Source organism: Lutjanus erythropterus, chromosome 13, assembly GCF_056507025.1.
Source record: "Lutjanus erythropterus isolate fLutEry1 chromosome 13, fLutEry1.hap2, whole genome shotgun sequence".
Classification (NCBI taxonomy): Eukaryota; Metazoa; Chordata; class Actinopteri; order Lutjaniformes; family Lutjanidae; genus Lutjanus; species Lutjanus erythropterus.
Window position 1 is genome coordinate 23,718,990 of NC_139329.1, and position 15,880 is coordinate 23,734,869.

At 39.6% G+C, this 15,880-nt stretch overlaps 1 protein-coding gene across 1 annotated transcript; it reads left to right on the plus strand.

Annotated features, from left to right (window-relative positions):
- The first annotated feature begins 3,250 nt into the window (after positions 1–3,250).
- On the plus strand, positions 3,251–13,356 carry pidd1 (p53-induced death domain protein 1). The gene is given in 16 exon segments (XM_084734961.1): positions 3,251–4,176; positions 5,105–5,518; positions 5,668–5,820; positions 5,918–5,969; positions 6,072–6,273; positions 6,362–6,511; positions 6,634–6,807; positions 6,896–7,043; positions 7,593–7,728; positions 8,239–8,389; positions 8,471–8,594; positions 8,757–8,872; positions 10,384–10,491; positions 10,789–10,985; positions 12,493–12,718; positions 12,721–13,356. Coding segments are annotated over 16 exon segments (3,009 nt in total). The 5' UTR covers positions 3,251–3,554; the 3' UTR covers positions 12,757–13,356.
- The last annotated feature ends 2,524 nt before the right edge of the window (positions 13,357–15,880 follow it).

Consider the following 15,880-nt stretch of genomic DNA (forward strand, 5'->3'; position numbering starts at 1 on the left):
ATTGAAAAGAGGACACAGAGTACCATGGTTAGTCCAATCACAATTGACTCCGTAAAAGAAAGTGGCCAATAAAAATTACTACAGTTGATGCAATGGCCAATCAGAGACCTCACCGCTGAAACACCCGTGAAGTCATCGAGCGGGCACGCTGACTGTCGTTTCTAGAAGGGAACCCCAGAACCGCAAAATATCTCGCGAGAGTGATAATTTTAGCTGAAACAATTACCTTTCCCTAGCCTTGGCCAAGTCATTTTTCCGCAAACATACCCAAATATCAATCACAGTGTTGTTACAGTATAGAACATAAATCTATTTGTTCGATGGGGAAAATTAAACAACAGTGCTTACAAGGCTCGCGAGAATTCAGCAAATGCGCAGAAAGGGTTCCTCTCTACAGACGACCCTCTCTGACAGCTGTCATATTCCCCAGGCAGAGCATCGCGTTTTGTTTTGTTCTTTCTAAATGTATCTGTTTGTCTGTTTGTTGGTGCTCACATTTTTGGTCACATACTAAAACATACTAAGCTGAGCCTTATAGGCACTTTTCATGATAGGTGTTATAACAAGGATGGATGTGTATTTGCTTGATTAACCTATTGTTTACAGGTCCTTACCAAAGCAAACCTGCCTTAATGCGCACCGATAGTTGTCTGCCTTGTTTATTTGTTTTGCAGTAGTGGTTATTTTAGAAATGACAAACCATTTCAGTGTTTTTCAAGAAAGTGTCTGAACATTTTAGGTTCGAGAAATCTTTGTTCAGCAAGAAAAAATAGACTGTCCTAAAAATAAGAACGTACAAATTCTCTTTGGCTTGTTTGCAATGTCCTTGTTACAAATAGTAAACAGTAGTAGGGTTTCACAAGACATTGTAATGAAATCACAAATCTCTTGCATCTGAGGCACATTCACCAATAACAATAAGAGATTTTTCTGGAACACTTCCTCGAATACACTATTCACAGAATTAGAGAGACAGCGAGACCCTTCAGTGGCACTGGGGAAGTGAGCTGCAAATAGTCCATTTTTTTATGGGCACAGATCCAGGTTCTGTTTAGGAGAACATTTCTTATTGTGAAATGACCATCAGCCAGGGTTCATTGTGAATCCCTACTTTATTAAATGTTTATTGTTGACAAACAATCAAAGCAGGGGTGCCAAGTGCCACCTGCCTCATGCAGGGCTACAGAAGTTGAGGTTTATAGGACTATTTTGTACTACCAAAGTACAGTATCAACCAAAGCAGGCCCTGTATTATTGCCAACGTTTTGTATTGTGAACAAGCTAACACACAGAAAACCTGTTGGCAGGTTGCATAATCTTTGTTTGGATTCCACAATTACCCTCCACAAAGTGGTCAATAATCTTCTACGGTCCACACAAGAACAACAATAATAATAAAAGAAAACTATTTTAAATCACACTGTATCAATAAGACAGTAAAATTCAATATAAGCCCCAAATTAAGATCAGAAAATAAATGAAATGACTCCACATGTGAAGCAAAAAAAATACTAACCTAAAGTAAATTAAAGTATAGTAAACAAAAACAAAAGTGTCACAAAAGCACTAAAAAATTCATACATCAATTTTTGTTTTAGTGAGTTTTTGGAGGTGCATTATTCAAGATGACAAAATGTTTTATTTGTGACAATATTTCCAAATAACATTAGGGTATACACTTAATGCACGGGGGGAGGTTGGGTGGGTAATGGGAGCAGTTTTTCCCAGAGACAACCAAATAGGTTAATTCTGTTTGCTGGCATCAACAATGACAAACGTCATTAAGGTTATGAAAATTATTTAGATTAATTCATTTTTTAGTTAATGTTTTTAAATGTTAAAAATAGCACATTCGTATTATTGTAAGAACACTTTTTAAATGCAGTGAACTTAAAAAAAAAAATAAAAGATTTAAAAATTGTGTTTATGTACAAGGACTCACTTGGATTTCACCAGAGGTGAAGTCATTCAGGCTGATCTCCAAGAAAAGTGACTTAGCAGATGATTTGTGTCTGACCGGATGATGACAGCCGTACTGGGAGGTTTTCTGAGGAGAATTTTGTTATTGTACCCAAATAACTAAATGAAGCACTGTGTCCTGTTGGCACTGCAGTGTATCTGTATGGAACAAATTCTTTTTTACATAAGTAAATGGTTTCCACAACAGAGATGAACTTTTGACACACTTTCTTGGTACTGATGGGTCACGAATGGGCCAAGCGATAAAAACAAGATGTGTTATACTTACAAAGAAGAGTGATAATTAAGACAAACTTTTAAACTTACTTGATTAAAATTTGCAGAGTTTCCACAGCTGGTATATTTTTTAATTAAATTTTTATTTTTATCTTACTTTTCAACAAATTGAAAATTCAACAAGTTATTCTCATTTTTTTCAAGACTGAAAAAAAAAAAAAAATCATATTCTGTTTTTAAATGATGAATTTTAAATGTATTTTTAAAAGGAATCACAGTATTAATTCTTGAAATACTTATAAAATTCAAATTGTAGCTTAACTCATGATAAATAGACCCATGGTTAATTGCCCCCCACCTCCAAAATCATGGAAAATCACGGGTCTACATAATCTGAAGGACAGAAAATGATATAAGCATGAATAAATAAATAAATGAACAAGTAATAAATAAATAAATAAAGACATGTAAATATGTTTAAATGAATGATTAAATAGGGCTACATGTAGAAAGACATAATTAAATAATGTAAAAATAGAGAAATATCCCCCCCTCCTTTTTTAACTAAAATGTCTTAAATTTGCATTTATTTATTTATGCTTGTGTCGTTTTTTGTGTCCTTCATAACATGAAACACCACAACCCAGTGGTCGAGCAGACTAAACAGCGCCACCCGCTGGCCGGGCAGGTAATGACAGCCAGTGCACACGTTGACACCACTGTCCCGCCCCGAATTGAAACTTTGGCGGCGCCAGCATCGAGGCGCTCGGTGTGAAACACAGCCGCAACCGGGGAGGCGGGGCTCTCTATTTTTGGACCGATACATCTGATTAGTCTCCTCCCGTCGTCCGTCGGTGCACCCTGTACAGAAAAACGAACGAGCAACTGATATTTCAAAACATTGGACATAAGGAAGTAAAAGTAAACGGAGTGGGACCGAGAGAAAGCAGCTAGGAGAAAGAATTAGCGAGAGACTAATATTACGCATTATTTAATAAAGTATATTTACCGATAAATAAGTAACATTAGATACGGAACACATTTGTAGCTGCAGATTTGTAAATACTAAGATAACATTAATGTGAATGTCATACCGCTGCAGTAGTAGTGGTTAGCCAATAGCTAACATTACTTTAACTGTTACAGCCTCAGTCAGCAAATATGTCTGGGAAAATAGTCCTCGTCGCTGTTCATGGCAGTCATTAAGCTGTATCTGGCTTTAATGACAATGACTGTGTCTGGTCGTATCATGAGTTATATTACAGACACATCATGCAGAAAGAAAACCTCGGAGCAGCATAGGACTAGCTAGTTGTAAACTGTTAGCTACCTGTCTGGTGTTATAAACAGTGGCTTCAATGGAGAGAAGCAGCGAGGAAGAGGCTGCTGGTCCTGATGAAGATGAAGACCAAGTAGCTGGTGGGATTAAGAAGCCAGGCAGTTCGGAGGCTGAAGAAGTGGAGCTGACACCTGCATCCAGAGGTGGAGTAGAAGACCTTTCTATAGACATGCTGGCTCTGAGGCTGTACAGAGGACTTGTGCACCAGGATCAAGAGCCTGGACCAACAGGTGGTGTGATACCTGATGGCCAAGCAGAAGATGTGGAGCCTGAGAGGGATTCTCCCTCCAGCCTCATGGACACCTGTGCCCCTTCCATATCAAGCCTCTCCTCCTCTTACACCTCCACCCATCGTCCTCATCCCAGTGTGTCTTCATCCTCGTCCTCCTCTTCCTCTGCCTTGTGTCTGACACCACCCTTGCCTCCCTCTGTGGAGCTCCCAGCTGTGTTGACTGATACAAGGCTGACCCTAGATGTGTACCAGGGAGGAGCAGCTGTGCTGCCGCTACTGTGGGGCTCCCTTCCAGGGCAGCTGAAGAGCCTCCAGTACTTGAGACTGGGCTCTGAGGATAAACCAGGCCTGGATGGTGCACTGGATGTCCTACCACATCTGGCAGAGCTGCGCTCGCTGGCTATTCGTGGTACTTCTCTGATTAATACCATGTAGTATCAGCTGCTTGTGAGCATAGATGATTAAATGGCTTTATGCACATTGTTTCAATGTTGTTTTAAGCTTGGACAAACTCTTACACACAAAATAAATGAAGTAATTACTAGAACTGAACAATTAATCTTTTTTTTTTTTTTTTTTTTCAAAATTGCAGTATGGTCTGCAGCCAATATCAGCTGTTGCAGAGCTGATATTGGTTGCTACATTGATTTATTATCAGTATTGGTGTATATGCTGTCTGATATAAAGACTAACATAGATACATTTTGAAACAGAACACAATTTTTTAGGTTTATAGTGTATTTAATTTTTTATTTGTCATTATTAAAAATAAAAAAGTTGTCATTTTTGATTTTATCTCAATTTTATTGTTATAACACCTTTCAAAGCATGGTTACAAAGTGCTTCATAACAGCAAAATAAATACAGAATCCAAGAAAACTGTTAAATAAAATAACATACAATATATATCAATATCAGAATTTTTACTCCCTGAGATATTCTGGCTTACACATAATATACTGCAGCCTTTAGAAAATCTGTCTTTGGTAATATTGCAAATCATATTGTAATTAAAATATAATAGAAATAATTGCCTTTTTGTTTTTTTTTGTTTTTTAAATCATGCGGCCCTAGTAAATGTTAGGGCTGTGTATTGGTGGCTAGAATCTGGCAATACAATACGTTTTTAGGGGTTATGGTTTAATATATTGTTATATTTTGAAATACTGTAAGAAAATTGATATATTGCTATTTTTTAAATCAATTTTTTTTCATATTTTCTTACAGCCCTAGTCAATACCATGTTAATACATTTTAATTTAAGTGTTGTTCTCTTTTTTCCCTTGCTTTGCTCCAATTTTTCTGCTTCTAACTGTGCTTTTCTTTCTTAATTCAAGGACACTGTTTTTATGACATGCAAGGTGACCCGCTGCCCGGCCTCCTCATCACGCTGCCCACATCTGTTTCCTCCCTTTCTCATCTGGTGCACCTGGATCTCTCCTTCAACCAGCTCTCCTGTCTGCCTCCCTGCCTTCTCAGCTTGCCTGCGTTGTCCTCTTTGCTCCTCAGTCACAACCACATCTCAGCTCTGCCTCCTGATTTAGGCCGGCTGTCTTCCCTCACCTACCTCTCCCTCCTTGGGAATGAGCTGGTCTCTCTTCCCACAAGTGTGGGACAGCTGAAAGCACTCCAGACACTGGATGTTTCTCATAACCTCCTCCGGCAGGTACCAGATGAAATTGGTTCTCTGGAGGAGCTTGTTAAGCTGGAATTGTCCCACAACAAACTGAAGCAGCTACCAGAGAGCATGGGTAAGGGTGTGAGGGTAGGTGGGTGTTTTAGTGAAAGATTGTTACTGTGATTAACTGGAATGCTCATTTTGTTTCATGTAAGTTAAATTCATGAATGCAGAGATTTAAAAAAAGTAAGTGAAGTAAGCCTTGTTTTCATTGTTTCCCAGGCTCCCTCCTCTCCCTCAGGGAGCTTGTCATCTACAGCAATGACCTCCGCGTGCTCCCACCCTGTCTGAACAAACTGCCTCTGCTGAAAATAGGTGTGCGTGACAATCCTTTGGGACGACCCCCAACCCCTCCTCCTCTCCCTCCTACACCTGGTGAGCAGAGGGGAAAAAAAGAGCTTCAGATTGATCGTTTTGACTATATTCTATATGTCCGCATATTCACTCTGTAGCATCACTGTTTTCCTATCAGATCGACCAGAAACAAAGATCCCAGAGTTGCACCTTGGATTTAATCAGCACAGGTACAGTGTCCCTCATTTCCTCCATCTCTGCAGCAATATTTTCAATTAAGGTGTTTCTGACTGGATTACGATTAAAGATGTCATGCTCCTTTTGCTCCTCAGTTTCTGTGTTTCGTCTGCTGGGTGTCATGTGTTTCTCCCAGGGGGGGCTGAGCTGCTGTTCCCCCCGGGGTGCCTGGTGAAAACCACAAAGCTGGAATGGGTGGAGAAAAGGCCAGAAAAGAAGTGGGTGTGGTTGGAGGAGCATGACATCTTACTGAGTCGTCCATTGGAGCTTCGTCCTCATGGAATTACCTTTCTAAAGGTACTAAAAGGATTTATCAAACATAATTACCACATTTATGTATATATATGATATGATACAAATGTACTTCATTTTGAACTCCTTGCAGTCTGTGGAGGTGTGTGTGCCTTATCATCGGACAAAAAGAAGGGAGGTGGTGGTGCGGAGGTTTGATGGACAGTCATGGAGCACACTGCCCACTGTTCTGAGGAGAGGAAGCGAAGGCCATAGCAGTCACCCTGGTGGACGTCCAGCCAGGGTAAAGTTAAACCTCCCACTGCTAAAGAGTTTTATTACAGTTGTATTTAAGCTTTTTTGTTGATAATACAAATTGTAATATTAGTGTTGGAAAAAGAAAATGACCTCTTGGTGTACCTGTAGCTGGCCTGCTGTGCAGTGAGCCAGTTCTCCTGGTTTATGGCGGTGTCCCATCCAGTAAAGGACACTTGCTCTGTCACACCAGCTGGAGCTCTGCTGGTGTCCAGCTCTGACCCTGGAATCAAGCTCCAATTCCCTCCAGACTCCACCCTGCAGACCCGCAGTATAACTCTACAGGTAACACCACAGTTTATGGATATTTTTATCAGTTTGTTATTGAGGTATCTGAGGTTTGACAGTCTTTAGTTTGTCTCTGTCTGTGTAGGTACTGCAGGTGTCTGTGTCAGAGGTGCAGACACTGTGTGGTGATCCTCAGGCTACCGTCAGCCCTCTTCTCTGCCTCTCCCAGACTCCCAGCACACATTTCCTGCAGCCAATCAAAGTTCAGATCCCTCTGCCATCTGGAGTCACAGGTACAATATGCCACGTACCTATACCTTCATTCTAACGGATGAAGTGTTAATTTTGACGGCAATTCTTAATCTTGTTTTATTCATATTGCTTTAACTAAAATGCTGTTTAGTATTAGTCGTATTTTAGTGATCTGAATTGCTTTAGTTTTAGTCTAGTTTTAGTTGGCTTAATATAATTTTAGTTGTCTACATCTAGCCAGTTAAGTTAAAGTGTAATGAGATTAAATGTTTCTAAACATCTAAACATCTATGAACCTGTTATTTACAATAACATTAAGTATATTATATTTCAGCTCCTTTCTCTCATCATATGCCTAATATTAAGTATAGTTCTTCCGAACTCATCCCTCACTAACATTGATGTCTTGTTTTTGTTGGTTGACTGAAGTGTCAGTTTCATCATAGTTTTTTGTCATCATAAATTCCTTTTTATTTATTAATCATCTTGTTTTCTTCAGTGAAAAATAGTGTTGAAAATTAATAGTCAACTAAATTAACACTGCATAGATGTTTGTATTAGCATGTATTGACACTGTGGTGCTTCTGCAGGCCACACAGTAGATATGTCCTGTTTGCATCTGCTGCATGGAGACCCCACTGCCCAAACCTGGACTGACATTACGTCACAAGTGTCTCTCTACGTCACCCATTTGTATGCCATTTTCTACATCACACATTTCTCCTGGTAAGCTTATGTATACGTTTAGAGAATATGCACTGAACACACACCCTCAGTCAGACTGAGTGGCAAATAATCCTGTACTCTGGCTGCTATTAGTAGAGGAAACTGTGAAATCTCGGGTAAAATAAATGATTATCTGAAAATTAAAGGCAGTTCATGGACATTGGCATGTGACCAAGCATTGGGTTTCCGATTCCTGGTCACATGCCAGCATATAAAAGCCTGGATGCTTGGTTGTAATGTTACTTCAAGGTGGGATTTATTGGCCAAATTAAAGTGAAAAGGACACGATGCGATGTACAGTTGTAGAACAAAAGGCTTGATTAAATAAAATTTGCTAAATATGTAAATGATCAGTAATATTAATAAATGCAGTACATAAATTAAGGTATGATTTTACCCAAAATCATACCTGAAACCAAATAGCAACTGGAACTCCACGTTACTGTGAATTGCAGTGATCCAATGTATTTACATTGTGGTTATAATACAGTTTTGTGTCCCCCATCACAGGTACTGGCTCTGGTACACCACCACACGCTGTGTCAGCGGGGTGGTCAGGAAGGTCTATCAAAGGCTAAAACAGTTCAAAGTCCAGTTTCTCGTCCTCCAGCGGAAGACTGACCCCTCACAGGTCATGCTACAGTGTTTACCCTCTAACAAGGTTTGTAACTCTCAGGGTGTGAATTAAATCGTAACATTTATGCATAAATGCTAGACAGTGTTTGTGATGCTTCTTGCCCAGGTGGACGGCAGAGTGCAGTCTTTGTCAGAGCAATATGACGGACCTCAGCCCTCAGATCTGTGTGAAATGCTGGAGGGAGAGCAGTTCTTCGCTGGCTTTGAGAGGGGCTTAGATATCAGCACAGGTCTGAAGTCCTCTTTGAGGATCTATCTTATGTAAACATCTTTTTTTTTTTTTCTCCTGCTCCCTTTCCTCCCAAGATCTTATGATGTGTTGTTATGTAATAATTGTCCTGAAACAAGTATTTGTAAGAAGTCTTGAGATGGTATTTTCCTGTTTTCTCCAGAGAGACCAGACTGTGTCGGGGGAAGACTGCGTTTTGAGTTTTACTCCAGCCTGAAGAATCTGAAGGAAGTGTACATCTGTCCAGCTCAGGGTCAGAAGGGTCCAGTGAGGGGACAAGTAAGACAGACATCATGTTCAACAGATAACACAGTGCACTGACTGGAATAATGATTTCTGCTCTGTTTTCTGTTTGCACACATAGAAACACAGACCCATTTCCACCGTACATGGCGGTGCAAGGACTACATGACCTCACTGACATTATAGTTGAACAAACAATCAGTAACAGATTGTACACCTACATGCATTACAGTACATTCCACATTGAAGGCCAATACACATGACGTTAACATTACAGGGAGGGGGAAAACAAAATATTCACTGTACTCCTCTGTAACTGAACTCATCTTTCCGGATGGTGTTTTGACCTTTGGAAAATTACAGGGTGTGGTTGATAATAGACATGAGATATAAGGGAAATCCCAAAGTCTCCCCAGGGGGCAACAAGCAAGTGAATTTGAGTCAAAACTCATAGTCCTAACCCCCTTTGAGTGATAACTCAGTCAAATCTAATTCATTGTTATCACTCAGAGTGACTTATGCTCCCTGAGGATATCATTATCTCTGGTGTCCATCAAGGATGAACATCTGTAAATCCACATAAATATCAAAGAAAAAAGATGTTTCAGAACTTGCCTGAGAATGATCACATTGTTTCAAAGTAATCCAGAAATAGTTGTCAGTACATCTGTGGGTACGTTACAAACAGGAACTGCTAATAGCTAATTTGGGATACATTTAATGGTACCAACTTGCCAAAATGAAAAACACTGCCAACCTGTAGTTGCTATTACATCAGCCTGGGTCTCCAAATCCACGATTTTTTTTTTTTTCAGCGCTGATGACTATGCCATTGTTGGACTATCGAGCCCAGTTTGATGGAAGTTGGCCTTGTGAATGACTGGTCCTGCTTTTCATTTTGATTATTGAAACTGAAAGCTCATTTCACTTTCAATTAGAAATTGAAACTGAAACCCCTACCATAGCTAACAGTTATGGGGTTTGTTCTCCTGATAGCCATTTTTTTTCAGTCATAGCGGTACCCAAATAATCCTTTATGTTGATTTTAGCATCAGCATCACAAAAGTCAAAGCACTCAGAGCTGATAAGAAAAACAAAACAGATTTGTGGGTTTTTTCATCGAAAATCCACTTTAAAATACATGGGGGTTTCTCTCTATGCTCTCTAATGAGCTTTTAATTTCAGTAATTTAACTCAAGAGCAGATTTGGCAATTTCTCTAGTGTATATATTTTTTTCTTTCCACACTGGCCTACTTGAGTGCAACACAGCATATCTTATTGGCCATTATCCATCCATCCATCCATCCATCCATCACACTTGATACCATAAAGACTTGTTAAAGAAGATTTTAAATATGTAAATTACAGTTGTCAGGGCATAAAATCAGTGATCTGTTGACCTTTACAAATGAAGACACAATAGACTAACACTAGCATAGCAACAGCGTCTGTGCTAAGAAAAGAATGTTTAAAGTGAAAATCAATAATTTTGTTGGTTGAACAGGTGCAGATAGTGACGTTTCTGTGCACCTCTGCTCTTTTACAGGTGTCTTTTTATAGAGGGGAGATTCCTGACAGTCTGCCAGAGGAAGTGGTGAGGAAGAGGAAAGGACCTGACAACCAGTGGCTTGCAACTTTACCACTAAGACTTCCTGTCAGTTGGAGTGACAATTTTTTTTTCCTTATTTCATAAGATAATGATATTTTTGTATTTCTGGATAGTAAACGAATCACAATGAACCTTATATCCTTATATATATCCTTATAATGTGATATTATATTATTCTTATTGGATAGCAAGAAAAGTAAAATAAGACAAAATATGTGTCCATCTCATACACATAAGTATTTAACATCCAAACTAAATGTGTATTTCTTCCAACTGAAGTAGGAATAAGATCATAGCCTGAGGGAAACACTACACATTTATCTCCTCTCTGTTTCGTCGCAGGCTCTAAACTCAGAAAATAATTTCATCATGGAAGAGCTCCAATATCCTCCTCTGAACCTGGGTGACCCTGAGAGCGGCTACCTCACAGAAGCCAACTTGCTGTCCATCTCTCTTCAGATAGGACAGGACTGGCGTGTTATTGGCATCAATCTTGGCTTAAGCTACCAGGACTTGGACAGAATACAGTACAAGCACAGGTAGGGATGAAGAACTGCAGCTTGTTCTGTCAAAACTTCTGAACTGATCTCAACAGCATTTGTAATTCACATTAATGTGAAAGCAGAACTCAGTTATAATAGGGAAATAAAAATAAACTTATTAAAGAATTCCGACATCAATCTTACCTTTTAATCTAGATCTTTTGTTAAATATAGAGAAAACCGTGTAAAACTGCAGGAGATAAACGTGCACGTTTAAAGCACCTCTGCAGGAGTGGATGATGTAAGCAGTGCGTGCACACGTGTGTTAACACAGCCAGAGCCTCGAGGGGAAGATGGAGTGAGATGTAATGTGACTGAAGGAGAACCGCAGTGGGAGAGAAATGGTAGAGAATTTTGATTGTTTTAATCTGCACTGTCAGCCATCACTAAGCCATCTGGGACACTGCAGGAGATTACACACAGACTGGTGCTCATCTGTCCCTCCCCCCTACTCCTCATGCTCAGAAAACCTCTCATGACGCATCCTGGAGGAGCAGAAAAAGTGCATTATGGAAAAACCACACATACATGTATAGATGGTTTTCTGTCTACGTTTTCTTTTATGGGGAGTCATTAACATGTGATTTTATTGATTGTGTATTTGATGGAAGTTGCCCAAGGAATGTTTTCCTTCAGAAAACAGGTGGAACATATCGCCTAAATCTAAGACTTGATACAAAAATATCTACAAATGGTCTACCTTCCAACTGCATGGAGAACTTACTACCACACACGAATAGACACATGGTGCACATAATGTATTATAAGTTCGGCATTCACAATGCTTTAAAACTCCACACCAGAGTGATACACGATTGCTAATAACCTTATAAAGTGCTGTCACTTTACTTAAAGGTAGAATCAGTAGGATTTGTTTAAGCTGTTCATAAATGAACCAGAAAGATAGTTTACTGTTGAGTCTCATTCCCAGGACATCAAATACCACGAGGAGCTTTGAATTTATAATCTGTTATGATACTTTAGAGGAGGTCTCTAGGTGTCTTTATAACTGGCTAAAGGTATGGCAGTTCTAATGTTATAATAAACCATACGTTGTCATGCATGATTATAAACATTTATAAAAAGTTTTATACATTTTTATGAATGTGCTTGTAGTGCCTGATAGACATTACCTTCAGAAACTGTTACCAATGATTTATTCCTACAGTGAAAATAAAACATACAGGACTGCTCGACGCCATAGATCATAGATCTTCAACAGGGGTTTCATGACCCCTAGGGCGTCCTCAGAGTGACTTCCACCAAATTAACATTTGCTCCTTGCTCCGTCCCTCTCAGTAAAGGGTTCAGTGGCCTTGAAAATGACCCCTGCCATATTTGGTTATTCCAATTAAAGAATATAATCCTGCAGGGATATGAGAACCACCAATATTTTAAATATTATCTGTCTATCTATATGTTTACATCAGTTATTTTTTAATCCTTATGTAGGTCGCTGTAGTTGATGTAAAGTGTCTTGCGTATGTTCTGTGTTCCTCACCAGAGACAACCTGGGAGGTTTGGTGCTGGACATGCTGTTCCACTGGGCCCGGGGACAGAGGAATGCAGGACCAGGGGCGGTTTCGAGGCTTGTGGCTGCGATGATAGAGAGCGGCAGGAGGGACCTGGCAGATGAGATTGAGGACATTGTCAGTATTGGAAGGAGAAAGTACTCAGAGTCACTGAGGAGAGTGGGTCTGGAAGCAGAGAGCTCCTCCCTCAGTGAAGCACAGCAGTAGATAAACTCACGCTGAGTCCAGATGGCTGACTTACACTCGAGTAACCTGTTTGTTTACAATGTGCCCCCATCATCTCATCCTGCTGTCTAAACAACTGTCCTGGAGGACAAAAAAAATCTCCCTTTTTTACAGTCATGACAGCCAACTAACAGCTGGTGGCACCTTTCACAAGACCTACAGAAAACAGGTGAAACGGACAAACTGAAGATGATTGTCTGTGGCTTGTTTACTCCACCTTTTAAAAACTGTCAGTAAGCAAGGCAGTGTGGCAGCTTCTTAAATCTGATTATTTTCTAGTTTCTTTGCTTCTCTGTGATAGTAATGGAATATCCTGTGGACAAAGCAAGACATGTGAGGACATCATATTGGGTTTTTGGAAACACTGAGAGACATTTTTAACCATTTTGTGACATTTTATATACAAAACTAATTGATTAATTGGGAAAATAATTGACATATTAATTGACAATGAAAATAATCCATATTTGCAGCCCCAATAAAAAGTCATATATGGTATAAAATAATAAATATTAAATTTACTAAAATTATAACTTCATTTTTTTACTTCATATTTAATGTATTTGACTCACTACCTCATAATATTGCATAATGGCACTAACACACTCATAATTCTGTTGTGTTGTTTTGATTTAGTATTTCATAATTTTGACTCAGTGTCTCATTAGTTTGACCCAGCAGTAGGGCTGCAACTCATGATTATCTTCATTATGCTGATTATTTTCACAGTTCATCTATTGATTTTTAAGTCTATAAAATGTCAAAAAGTTGTTAAAAATCCTCATCACAATGTCTCAGAGCCCAGTGGAACATCTTCAAATTGTTTATGTTGTCCAACCAACAGTCCAATCCTCAAGACTCTTCATTTATTATCATAAATGTCAAAGAAAGACAGCAAATTCTTAATTTAACAGGCTGGAACCAGCAATTGTCAATTATCAAAATCTCATCTCAGTATCTTATTATTGCGACTTACCGTGAGTATTTTTTTTTTTATCAGCTTTTCATATCTTTTATATCAGTTTCTTGGCATGAAGGTAACCGTGAATTCTGTGAACTCTTATCTGTTCAGGTCAGAGTTAAGAGACAGTGCAAACACTGGGAGCCGTTGGACCTTCTCAAAGTGCAAGAGGAGGCCGTTTTTATGGTTGATTAAATTTCTTCCTTGTGTGCCTTTGGTCACCTAGAAACCAGTTCAACTGCAGCACAATCTCAGTGACATGTCAGGACCTTAAAGGTGGAATATGCAGGATTGTTTGTAAATGCACCATTCAAAGTTGCCCCTCCTTCCCGGCTCAACTAATGAGAGTGAGGAGAGAAACATAAAAATAAATTAAAGGAGAGAATGCTGTTAGCAAGAACAAAGCAGTGAAGCAGAGAAATAAAACACTATTTTCTGATTGTTTCACAATGGTTACATTCTAAAGCACAAATGCTGGATGTTGTGAACATACAGCGTTTCTCAGTCTTCTCCGCCCGTCTGTGCCTGTATGTTTATCTCTCTGCATCTCTAACAGACAGAGCAGAGGAGGGAGGCGGCGACAACGGTGTACCTATTGGTTGCATTGCGTTTTTAGAGTCCTGACCCCAACTGAACAGAGTTTCTGTCTAAAAAGTGAAGCCAATGTGGAAATGTCTTAAAACCTGCATTCTTACTCATTGTCAGCAGGGGGCAGCTCCGCTGATTGCAAAAAGAAGTCCACCTGCATGGAGTCTTATGAGAAATTTTTTGCAATTTCTCATTTGATTTATGACCTTAGTAAACAGTTTCCTAATTAGTTTATGGTGTCAATCCCTAGTTTTACTACTACTACTACTACTACTACACTGCATACATTTTTTTAAGTTTTAAAGGTTTTTAGAAACATAATTTAGTGTACTGTTTAGCTGTAAAACAAAAAAGATCATGATTAGGTGTAACCTGACACACCAGATGGTTTGTTACACAACTATCTGGGAAGTCATCCTTAGAAACTGTTTGGAAAAGGACAATCACTTACAAGAAACTCTTTGGATGAGCATTCTGTCAACCAGTCAGATCAAACTCTTGCCAAAGGCAGACGGAAAAAGCGCGAACACATCTTTTCCATTGAGAAAAGCTTTCAGTGCCGTGCTTTACTCTTCTTTCAATGAAGAAATATTTTCCAGTTCTGATATGACTGATGCTATCGTAGTATCTAGGTTAACCACTTCAGGAGCCACCAGTGTTTGTTTGAGACAAGTCGCTTCTATGGACGCTTCTCGCTGTCATCACACCTAAAACCACCCGCAGCATGCGCATGCTCTGGTTTCAAAAACCCAAGACAGCAACCCCCACAAGGTTTCGTAAAGGTGCTCCACAAACTAACAGACAGGGTGCCATTTATTAGGCCAGAAACAGGCACCTGGAGCAGTTGGGGGTTCGATGCCTTGCGCACCTTGACCAGGATGTGACCTGGTATCTCTACAGATACCAGTCCACTCCATACTTTTCGGTCCATACTGGACTTGAACCACCTACCCTCTGGTCTTCTTATCAACTGAGCTACTTCTGCCCCCACAACATGTGAGGTCACAGTGACTCTGTCCATGTATTCCACTTATTCTGCCGTTATGGTCCTGATGTTAAAACCTGTGCGCTGTGTTGGCTGGGGGCTGCACACCACTGCCAAACAAGCTGAAGATCAGAAACACAGCAAAATATGACAAGAAAATGCAAACACAGAGCAGGGACCGCACCACTACACACCACTAGAAGGTCAAGTCGTGACTGTGAGTGTTGATTTTCATATGGTCTATACATTTTCATTTTTAGGAAAATCCTGCCTATATATATATTTAATGTATGTATTAATTCACACTGTTTTTATTTATTAGTAAAACTGTGAAAATAAAAAATGTGTCAGCAGTTTCATTTTTAACTTTCTGCTGAGAGTCCCACAGTGAGCCATTGCCGCATTTATTGTTGCATGCTGCCCTTCATCCCAATATTCCTGCTGGAGCCATTTTTCTATTTTAGTGCTCAAGGTCATTGGGTTGAAACGTCACGATGACGCTGCAGGCCCCCATCCCCCACACACACACCTAACTATACTGCAAATAAAATATGTCTGTACTTCTACTACATACCACTAGAGGACCCTTTTTTTAAATCCC